We start from the raw sequence: 12043 nt of genomic DNA, 5'->3' as shown, positions 1-12043 counted from the left end.
TGTCAGCTATGAGGTGGGGCTTTTTATATATTTGACATTTGCTTTTTTAAGTTGACTGGTGGGTGCCGTGAAGGGACAAAAGGAGGTCAAGGCCGGTAGGAATGACAACAGCAAACTTCATAGAAATGGATTAGTGATGTAGCTACCACTTATGCTGTATTTCAAGTCTGCAACAGAATCTGAGTTAGAGTTGGCCACGTAGAACAGCTGCTCTGCATACTGTGTGTGGTAGCCAGTGACAGGGCACGCTGAGGATCATTGCTCCATAAATAAAAATAGCCCAGAGTTTTGAGAAACTGGATCCTCTGTGCTAACTCTCCAGGACACTCACTCCCATGAGCCACTGTCCTTTTATAAGCCTTATCAAAAGCCCCAACACATTCTCCACCCTAAAATCAACCGCAGAATTTTGGAGTTACAGGTCCTTATACCTGGTTTTCAAGTTCTGTATCGGCAAGACTCCTCTTTCTGAGGTCATAGTAGGATTTGGACATTAACCCTAATGTAAGCCAAGGATTTAGGAGTGAGTACAGGGCCATTTCTCCCCTCTTGCTCTGGGATTGAGTTTTCACATTTGGAAAACAAGGTTGATTGGTGCTTTGGTTGGATTTCTAACAGCCTAGTTTTTAAAGATGGAGATTTGTTTCATCACCACAGAAAAGGAGAAGAATTAACCGATAATGGAGTATGTCTTGCACCCAGATTCAGTCTGGCTTTGGGGGGACCCCTCTGGTTCCTTTTGAGAGAAATGAATGAATTCATATAAATAAAGTGCTTGGTGAATGCTTATAGTTGAGTGCTCAGTAATGGTTAGCTGCTAAATTATTATTGCTACTGTTACCATTGGTAAGAATGATGTATGTTACACCCACCACCTCTCATTAGTCAATGCTTATTGCCATGTGCCATCCCCTGTGAAAAACTTGCATAGGGAATGTCATTATAGTATCTTGAAATGTTTCATAGTAAAACTTTGAAGCTCACACTTTCATGTACCTATTCCTTAGAACAGAGGTTGACAAACTGTAGCCCATAGGAGCAAATCTAGGATGCTACCTGTGTCCTTCTTTTAGAGTTTTATTGAGATATATTTCACACACTATTAAATTCACCATTTTAAGTGTACAGTTTATTGGGTTTTGGTATTTTGCAGGTTGTGCAACAATCTCTACAATGTAATTTTAGAACAATTTCACATCCCCCCCAAAACCCCCCATACACACAGGCGCGCGTGCGCACACACACCCCTTCATTCTTGATATCCCACTCCCCTCTCCAGCCCCAGGAAACCCACTAATCTACTTTCTGTCTCTGTGGATTTGCCTATTCTGGACATTGCAGATAAATGGAATCATACAACATGTGGCCTTTTGTGATTCGCTTCTTTCACCGAGCTTAATGTTTTCAAGATTCATCCATGTTGTAGCAAGGATCAGTCCTCTGGCTTTTTTTTTTTTTTTTCTATTTTACTTATTTATTTATTTGGCCATGAGGGCAGCATGTGCGATCTCTGACCAGGGATCGAACCCGCACCCCCTGCATTGGAAGGGAGATCTTAACCACTGGACCACGAGGGAAGTCACTACTCTGGCATTTTAAACTGCCAAATGATATCCCATTGTATGTATGTATAGCATCCTATTTATCCATTTATCAGTTAATGGACATTTGGGTTGTTCCCACTTTTTAACTATTATTAATAATGCTGATATGAACATTCATGTACAAGTTTTGGGGCAGATATATGTCTTAATTTCTCCTGGGTAGAAATTGGAATAGAATTGTTGGGTCATATGGTAACTCTAGGTTTGATATTTTGTAGAACAGACAAGCTGTTTTCCAAAGTGGCAGCACCTTTTTACAATCCCACCAGCAACATACGAGGCTTCCAATTTTTCCACATCCTTACCAATGCTTACTATTGTCTATCTTTTTTATTTTAGCCATCCTAGTAGGCGTGAAGTGATTTGTTTTTCCCTAATAACTAACTACACTGAGCATCTTCTCATGTGCTTCTCAGCTACTTGCATATCTTCATTGGGGAAATGTCTATTCAGATCTTTTGCCTATAATTAGGTTATTTGTCTTTTTATTGTTGAGATATAAGTTCTTTATATAAGCTGGATACAAGTACCTTGTCAGATATCTACCAGCTGTTTTTGTAAATAATGTTGGATAGAGAGCACATGGACTAAAAAGCCAAAAATATTTACTGCCTGACTCTTTACAGAAAACGTTTGCCAACTCCTGCTTTAGATAAAAATATGTCACAGTCCATTTTTTTAAAAAAACACCTAAAATGCTAATTTGTTCACTCACTTATTTCACCATCTTTTTATCTTATGAAAATGAAGGGAATATTTAAATCAGAGGCTGTGTAAGTAGATATAAAAGACAGAGCTTCCTGTATCAGAAGGTATCCATCATTGTGCCTAATGTTTTTATATATGTGGTTACAGAGACATTCCAATCAAAGATCCTGAGCTTTCTAAAATATATGCTCTCCCTGTCAGTCAAGAGAGTGATTTACTTAATCTTTGCTCTAGTTTATAAACCTCTGAACAGTGTAATCAGCATAATGCTTGTTAGAACACTGGAAATGCCCTCACATGCTTTGGTGGAAAACAGTTTCTGGGATACTTTTTTCCCCCAACATGGCTCATGAGAGATTTGAGGATTTATTTAGCCACCCTTATCCAGGCAAATCTCCTAGTGACCTTAGTGGGATTTTGATCTCGGTGAAGATTAGAATATATATGACTCAGGCTAAGTGAAGGGCCAGAGAGGATAAATGAGCTGACGTACATTTTCCCTCCCTGGGAAGAGGGGGCATGACCAGAGGCTGCAGCATAAATGCTTTGACAGTCAGTGGACTCTTGCTCATGGAAAATGCTTTTGCCAGTCTGTGGTGGGAAAGGGACAGTGCTGATCAAAGGCTCTTTATTCCAATGGCCTCCCACAGTTTGCACTCACCGAGAGCTCCCACGTTCTATTCTGGGTGAAAAGATCTGCACAAGGTCAAGATCAGTGTCCGAATGTCATTCCTACTTCAAGGCCAAATTATATGTGACCAGGCTCAGGCAGACTGGAGTGTACATTTGTCTTAAAACATAAAAAGGAAGTTCAGAATGAAAACATAGTGTATGGGCATTTTATATGCTTTTACTTCACTAGCCTTCATCTGTTAACTTCCAGATTTTTGCTGATATAGTCAGGTTTTTTAAGACAAAATTATTTTTGTTATCAAATCATTTTATTTGTGTTATTTCTCATTTTTTATGCTCTTCTCACTTCCTCTCTTTCACGCTTTCTGGAACCCACTCCAACCAGGTTTCATCCACAGTGAATCATTTCTCATCAAGGTTACCTGTAGCTCCTACATTACCAAATCCAAAATTGAACTTCAGATGTTCATTTTTCTTGGTCTGTGAGCAGCACTTGACCAAGCTGATCATGTTCTCCTTGCAAACCTCTTTACTCGATTCTTTGCCTACCTCACTGCCCACCCTCCTAGGCCTCCTTTGCTGACTTTGTTCATCTCCCAATTGTACATGTCAGAGGGCCCCAGGGTTCCTGTCCACTCTCAAGGCTTTAAACACCATTTGTGAGCTGGTGATTCCCAAGCCAGACCTCTCTCCCTTGACTACTCAGTGTCCCTGCCTCTCAAATAGGCCCATCAAATGCAATCGATTCCACACTTAAGTCATTCTAGTTATCTGGTTATTCAGTCTAAAAACTTTGGAGTCATTCTTTTTTTTAAAACATTTATTATGGATAATATTGAATATACGAAAAAGTAGATAGAAGCATAAGAAGAAACCCATGTATCCTTCATTCAAATTCCTACTCCACTAATTAATGATATGACCTTGAACAAGCGACCCAAACCCAAGATTATGTATCTTCATCTGTCATGTGGCAGTAAAATACTCACATTTTTGGTTAATTTGAGACTTAGAGGAAAATGAAAATACTACACTGAAAACAACCGGCACAAAACTGGGTGTTCAATAAATGTTGGTGGTGGTACTATAATTGTTCTTTTCCAAATAATTAATAAAATAATTCCGTAGTCTTCATATTGTGGTTCACCAGAATAAATGAAGAGTGGCAGGGGTTGGGTTGTATTATACATTCTAAGCCCATGCTCCTGCAAACTGCATTTATCAGGTGTGCAATTAATTATCTGTGCGACTTTGGGATAATTCCTTTCCTTTTCCGTGCTTCCAATTGCTATTTGTAAAATAAGAATATGGTAGCAAATAGGTTTAGTCTCATAAGTCAACCCCAGTTGATCAGGAGTAGGTACCTAGAAAACAGATTAAAAAGGATTCTGAGGCCAGCTACCTCAGTAGATAAGTTTGCCATGATCTATTAGCAATGTCTGAAACAGGTAGGGAGGCTGGTCACAGCTATTCTGAAATTTGCCAGACCTAGACTAAATGCTCTCCAAGGACCTTCCCAACTCCCAGTCCTCTTTTTCTTTTTCTGGCTCTTCTTGATGAGTCTTTGAAACTGGGTCACATCCTATCCATCCAAATGAATACTCAGTGTCATTGGAGTGAAAAGTAGGTGTGGATACTCCAGTCAAGAATCTGAAAAGAAAGTGAGGGATTAGAAAGCTGCTTCTCCCGATGGGAGGGAGGTTTCTTTGAGATTTTATTGCATTTTGAGCATAAAAAAATAAATAAATAAAACATTTTCATCACAAGGGAAAGCAGGATAGTTCCCTGAAGTTGTGCATATAAACCACACCCCAGTGATGCCGTGTGAGGTTGGAATATCATTTGCTGGTAGGTTTCTGTCTAATAGCATTTAGCAATGGATACACTGTGGGTTTGACCCAAGTGAAAACAGTTATTTCCTGATCTGTGATAGAAAGTTATAGGTTTCTAACAGTTGTATAATTATGATAATGGGTGCTATGGATAGATCATTTTAGAAATTGAGCCACTTCCTTTGATATTTTGGATCTAAGACTAGTGTGATATTTCTGGGGTAACTTGGTTAACTTGAGTAATGAGATTTGATTTTCATGAACCTTCAGGAGGAAATCCTGTGATTCACTTTTCAGTCTTTCATTTTTGTAAGAAAAAAATAAAATACACAGTTGTCTGTGGGCATATTATCATCTGAAGCACAAGATTGTTCCCACAGGGTCAAGGATTTTTGCCTTAATTTTAAAAGCTTTCCAGGTATAGATTTGACACTAGGTCTTCTTTCTCCACGATCTCTGTGGCAGAAATTCCTCCTACGCCTTCTTTATATGCCTCATGTCTGTTAGGTCCTGCTATTGTGAATTTGTGATCTCTGGCAAAGCAAAAGTAGTGATACTGTTCCACTAAATATAATGAAGAAACTATATTTTACATTATTTTCTCAGAAACAATCAACACTAAATGTGATATTTGTTCACAGTATTCCTTCAGTAAGGCTCTATGACTCTTTGAAGGAAGGGCATTTTTATAGGGGAATTTATAAATATGACAGCAGCAATAAACAGCTGAAAATAATCTATGAGGCGTTTGCAAATTACCCCTCATGAGCTGTAGTGGTTGTGAAAGATAATTTGTGGTTCTCACAGAATACCCTGCAAATTGGGTCTTTCATCTGTGATGTTTTTAACAGAGAAAACATTTCATTTCTTGTATTAACAAATGATAATGCTGAATTGTTAATCTAAACAATTTGATTTATATTTTTCTGTGCTGAGAGAATTGTTGACATTTTAGGGTAATTATTTTCATTGTTAACTGATCTTTGTGGTGACTATAGGCAAAAGCTAGAAATCTGAATACATGAAGGCATCATTTTAGTCATTCTCCTTAAAGACTTCTCATAAAGCAGGCATCTGCCTGAGTTACCATCTATGCTTAGAAATCTAATAGGACGTGGGTGTTGAGGACTGAGGATTCTAGCCACTTTCAGGATTTTCAGCGGTGGATTGGAAGCTCTGTCATGTAATCACTGTGGCCAGGGGGACGGGATTGACCTGTACAGGCCAGGGGGACGGGATTGACCTGTACAGTCACCAGGCCTCCGGCAGAGCACAGTGTACTGCATGTCTTAAATCACAGCAATGAGAAAAGGCACTTGTGGTTGGCCTCAGTAGTTCCCAGCTTATGTAATATCTGTTCAAGTATCTCACAGCATGGTTGCCAAGATTACATGAATGTTCACGAGAACACCTCTCACCATGCCTGGTACGTAGTACGAACTCCAGAATCATTTGGTGAAATGAGGACGATGTATAAAAAGATCTCCTCGATTTCCTTTCTCATAGTGCTTTCTTGGCCAAGGACTCATGGTCCAGGGCAAGGGAAAGAAAGATTTTTTTTCCACCTCGAAAGTAATCCCTACAACCTTAGACCGGATGCTCAGTCTCGCCCACTGAAGTGGTGCACGAAGCAGAGCAGAAAGGAGGCACCAGGCTTGGGATGGAGCTGATGCAGCAGCTGACTTTCTCTGGAATCTCTTTTTGATCTTAAAATCCATGCTAATTTTTCAAACTACTCTTTAACGTACCCAGGTTTATTTTAATACTCAGAAAAAATTAACATCAAATTTATACTTTTTCCCCCAGAAGAATTATTTAGCAAAATTGCTGCTCCAGAGAGATGGCCCATCTTTAACTTGTGGGTGTGGGCAGCCCACACTAGTTGTGAAGCACTGTGAGCAGGTATAGATGGCCTCTGTGTCCTGCAGGGTAAGCTAGGGTAGGTTCATCCGTCTTTCCCTTGGCCTCTTTATACTGTTGGGCAAGGCTTTGGCCACATCAGACAGGGAAACAGTATTCCAGGCTGAATGGACTGTCCATTCACATGCCAGTTTATGGAATGGACTGCTGATTTAGGATCCAAGCAACTTTTACATGGCCTGAAAGAGTGAATATAGGGCCAGTACCCTGAATGACAAATATGTTTTATCCTTTGAACCAATTCCAGTTGATTAGTTCTGGTTGCCTTACAGTGCTGTCTCAAGAAGGCATCTGTGGTGCATCAGGGCTCAGGGAGGAGTGCTGGGATTGATTAATGATGTCTGTCAAGGCCTCTGGAGGGACAGCTTGCCCTGTATTTGCTATTCTTTGCTTTTGCCAAGTCCTTAACTCCTCTGTGTAAAATGATTTTAATACTAACAGGTGACTAAATATGAGATGGGACATCATGAGCGAGAGAGAGAGCAGGTAGATTCTACTTTAAGAAATCCTAGCATGAGAAAATGCAAATTTACAAAATACATAAATCTGGAGCCAATTATTGCCATTACAGAAAGATTCCATGAAAGGTTCCTTTAAATAGCGAGCTCCCCTACTGCATTAAAATGATGATTCAATTTACAAAAATTTCCTTTGCATGCAGCTCTTCAGGACCGTGTCTGTGGAGTCAAGCAAGCCACACCTGATTTTTTTAAACCCCAGCCTAAATAATGTTCAGGACGGCTGCTCCCACGTACCTCCAGCCTCTTGATAATTCCCACTCTCTTCAGACTTCCTCTGACTTCCTATCCCAGAGTGTTGAGTAGACAATCTGGGTGGTGGTCAACAGCTGCTGGCTTCCACTCTGCCGCGGCTGCATTTCATTAGTGGGTAAACTGATTGCTCTGAGTATGTTTATGTGTGGGTGTGGTTGAACAAGCCTATGCACTCTGCACACTATGTACGTAGATACAGATACACATAAGCCATTATCTCGCTCTCAGCCCACCCTAAATTCATTCCTGCTGTGAGAGTTATAAATGGAAGGTTCCAATCGCCTGGTGGATATGGCCTTTGGGTAATATGTGCCTCGAATTCCACCACCCCATCCTCTTTGTGTTTGTTTATATGTTATTTACCCTTGCATCAGAAAACTTCCCCAGACCCTGGGCCTGAGTCCTATTATCCAGTCATGGAGCCCTCTTCTTCTTCTGTGGCCTAGAAAGCCCCAAATAGTTTTCTGATTTAGAAAATTAAATATAATCTGACTCTTGTGGCAAGCTACAAAATTCCCAACCAACAGACGCTTTTGCTAAATATATAACACACCTAACATCTAAAAGTATCACTGGTCTATCATGAACTTGGACTATAGAAGCACTCAGTGCCCATTGGGTAAGATTGCCAACTTCTTCCCAGGCACTCAAAATTGGGCAGTTTTCCAGTGGACCACCAAGCTGCCAGGAATGCTGGCACACGTGTTTGTATTTCTGCTGCCCTGTAAAGGCAACTTAATGCAGGGAAGAGTACCTTGAAAGAGATGTATCTTCCCTTTCTCTGTGGACAGCCTTCCCCACATAGAATATTGTCATAACTTCTCAGGCACAGAGCACAAGTTATCATCTCTGTTTCAACTATGGTATTTTTTTAAAAATCTCAACATAAATTTCTTCCCAGGAATACTGTCTGTTTTTACAGACACATCTTTTTTTTTTTTTTCCTTTTGGAAAAAGAAAGTGAGACAGTAACAGTGAACCATCAGCCCTGCTCAGAAACTTTCTTCTGGCCTATAATGATTATTCCTATTTGAGATGAAAGCTCTTAGGCCGTTGAGCTGTCAAACAGCTCTTTTCCTTTTGTCTTCGCAGGCTCATTGATCTGAGCCAAGCGTCCCCCATGGTACTGGGCGGTAATAGCTGCATAGGTGCAGCCATAAATGGCAGCCGCCAACATCATGAGACACACAATCCCACACACCACCCCTGTGATGACGATGGTGGCCACGGCGTGGCGCAGGTTGGCTGGCCTCGGCTTGGGTTTGATCTCACACTCCCAGTGGTCTCGCTCCCCTGAGCTGTGGCTCTCAGGGTGCCTGGGGACAGCCCGGTGGGCAGCACCTAGCTGCTGCACCTGTGAGGACTCCAGGTCTGGAGAAGGAAAAGGGCAGGGCTGGTACAGCTCGTGAGGGATTTTAAGGAGGTCCTTTCCCTTCCAGGTGTCCGGTGAGGCACAGATGATGCTGTCTGTTATTCCCCCTTTGAGAAACAAAAGCAAAGAATGATAACAGAGCCTGATACAACCAAACTCCCAAATCCTCAACCTGTAAAAACTTAGGCAGATGGAATTTATAAAACACCTTTTTTTTTTCCTGGAGTCAAAAAATTTAACAACCGTATTTTATGATTTTAGGGTTTCTAAATTGGCTAAATGCTAAAAATGCCACACACTAAATGGACAATTATGTGTGACCAAGCGTTCATTAGAAGCCAAGTCACCTTTACCTTATAAATGCCAAGGGAATAACAATGCAAAAGCTGACAGGAAGGGGCGCTGGAGGCCAGCCTGAGGGTACTGTTTTATGCCCTAATGAGCCCTGCCACACAAGAAATCTATTGTGCCAAATTCCCAATGGAGATCTAAAAAAATAAATAAATAAAACAAATGTCTTTTGTTGTGATGTTATGTGTTAATTACAAAGACCCTCTGTCTCTACCAACACTCTTCAGTGATGCCAAACGGGGAGGTCAGTGGTCCTGTGAGTGAGTGCTTTGTGTATCTGAAGGTTTGACGGGAATATGAGTTACGTTCATGGGATTAAATACAATTAACGTGTCTCCTCAGACCTCGAAACATTTAGTACTTCAAGTACCAAACTTTCTCTTTTTTTTTTTTTTTTTTTTTTTTTTTGGCCTTGCCATGTGGCATGAGGGATCATAGGTCCCTGACCAGGGATCGAACCTGAGCCCCCTGCACTGGGAACGTGGTGTCTCAACCACTGGACCACCAAGGAAGTCCCAAGTATCGAACTTTCTAATGGGTTATTGGACTCAATTTCCATTCTCTCTAAGGGGATTAATTTCCTCAGGTGTGTGGACTACTATTGTTCAGAGAGAATTTGAGTGCCTAGAAGTTCTTTTCTAGAAAGAACACTGGGCTAACAGATTCTCTCCTGGCCAAATTTGACCACCAATTTACTATTTGACCTCAGGCAGATAAAGTTCTCTGACTAAATTTTTTGCCATGAAAACATCCTGTTTGTATCTGACTTGATAGTTTATAAAGCACTGTTAGATAAGTCCTCACAACTCTGCTCTAATGGGTAATTCTTATCCAAGGTCATTCAGGTCATAAGTGGATAGATCAACACCGAAACCCAGCCCTCTCCTGTGATCCCAGTTTTCCCCGCTACACCTACCGCCTCTCTCTACTTCCTCCTCTCTGAAACATCCTGAGGTCAGTGGAGTTAACACATGACCCTCAGTAGAATCTCACCCCCATGAAGCCTGGTACCAATCTTAGCCAAGTTAGACTGGAGATTCTTTGTACACATCGTAGGTGAATTATGACACTATACCAGAAGTTCCCATGCGGGAGCTTGTCACTTCAGTGTTATTAGAACCTTCCTTTGTATAGCGCTTCAGAGTTTTGGGAATGCCTTCACATCCATTCTGTCTGAGCCTTATAAGCCAAGTCTTACCATGGCCGTATTAGTAGATGGGGCCATTTTGCAGTTCAAGGGTTATTGTGGCCCAGGTCACACTGGGGTTAGTGGCCATGACAAAATTCAACTCATACCTTTTTTGCTTTTACTGCTTGAACTGAGTCACCTATTGCCAGAGTCTCTTGGGCCCGTCCTGGCTTCTTCAGTGATCCCCCGAGGCAAGAGCCTCAACTCTAAAGCAAAAAGATAACAGGAATTTTCTCCTTTCCTGAGCTGAGGTGCAGGAGGCCAGAGGTGCGGGGTGCCTGTTCTGGATGAGCCCAAGGCGCCATCAGCCTGCACCGTGATTAAGGATCCCTGTCTCAGAGACCGTTTCAGTACTCTGCCTGGAAGCTCATTGTAAAGCAGAAGTCCAGAGAGCAGAAAAGAAGTGTGGGGGCTTGAGAAGAAGTAACCATATTTAACCCAGCCAAAGAGCACTGAGACTTTCATCAGGGGAAGAAAGGCCACCTGCCATGGGACCAGCAGTTCCACCAGCTGACCTAGACCTAGACTGGGGTGGTTCACCCAGTAACTTCAGGGGTAAGCTCTGTCTTTCTCCAGTTCCAGGCTTCCTGATGTTCAACATTAGGGTGGGAGGCCTAATGGCCTCAGGACACAGAGCCAGGAGAATACACAGACTAGAGCCTGGGATATTGCTGGAAGGCAGGGTTTATGGCCACCAAGAGCTCCGTGGCCTCCTGTGTCCTTAGCCAGGACTCACTTCCCAGCCTTCCACCACCATCTCCTCAGCCATGACCCCAGGAAGCAAATCTGCAGATGATAGCTTGAGGGTCTCAGTCTCTTCTGGATTCAGAGAAGCTGACAGTGCAGGAAGCTCCAGCTTTCCAAGCACTCTCATTATTCATCATCTGTCCACTAGCAGCTCTTAACCCCTGTCTTGGGAAGAAATGGGATTCAAATCTTGAGTCTGACCATTACTTTGCTGTGCAACCCTAAGCAAGTTACTTGACCATTCTGTGCCTCTGCTTGCTCATCTGGAAAGTGGGAGACTGGGGTAATAATGAAATCCACCTCACAAGATTGCTTTGAGGACTCAGTTGGATAAAGTATGTCAAGTATTTAGCACAATTCCTAGCCTAGAATAAATGTTTAATACAGTTAGCTGTCAGCATAAAGATGATTTGTTTAGTTATGAATGGAAAGAAAAGAATGCTAATTACAAAACCTATGTGCATGTTCTTGTGGAGGAGACATTATTAGGTATTCATCAAAGCATGATTTTTGGCTGTCGGGTCCACAGGAAGATGAAATTTCCCCACCCTTTGTGGTCAGATTGGGGCCACGTGATTGAGTTCTGGCTAACAGAACCAATGAATGACACTTCCAGGCCACAAAATCCCCTGCTTCATCCTCCATATACTTTGTTCCCCCTTGGTGGGAACTAAGGTCTTGACCAATACCTATTCCCTTATTTTGCCTTTATTCAATGCATCAGTAGACAGATTGTCTCCTACATTCACTTGGGGATTGTATTTAGTTATTTTGGGACACCCAGATCTTGTTATCCCAAATAAAGTTTGCCTTCCTCCAGAGAAAGACTGTCATCTGGATGGGGCGGCTCTGCCATGAGGGAGCATTGAACTGCACTGTGGAATGTGAGGACCAGAACGGGCCTTAGGAACTCC

General features: G+C 41.9%; 2 protein-coding genes across 2 annotated transcripts in view; one reads left to right on the top strand and one right to left on the bottom strand.

Moving 5' to 3' along the window:
* CACNA2D3 (calcium voltage-gated channel auxiliary subunit alpha2delta 3) overlaps positions 1-12043 on the top strand; it is a gene marked incomplete at both ends in the record, with an annotated part of 788351 nt that overhangs the window by 644787 nt on the left and 131521 nt on the right. The window lies entirely within an intron of this gene.
* LRTM1 (leucine rich repeats and transmembrane domains 1) overlaps positions 8516-12043 on the bottom strand; it is a gene marked incomplete at both ends in the record, with an annotated part of 15081 nt that continues 11553 nt past the window's right edge. Inside the window, one exon of the mRNA XM_081246457.1 lies at positions 8516-8949. Within this exon, the coding sequence (XP_081102583.1) occupies positions 8516-8949 (434 nt within the window). The remainder of the gene's footprint in view (positions 8950-12043) is intronic.

This window comes from Mesoplodon bidens, assembly GCF_964165515.1.
Source record: "Mesoplodon bidens genome assembly, chromosome: 10".
Taxonomy (NCBI): domain Eukaryota; kingdom Metazoa; phylum Chordata; class Mammalia; order Artiodactyla; family Ziphiidae; genus Mesoplodon; species Mesoplodon bidens.
The sequence above is the reverse complement of the archived record's forward strand: the minus strand, read 5'-3'. Positions and strand labels throughout refer to the sequence as shown.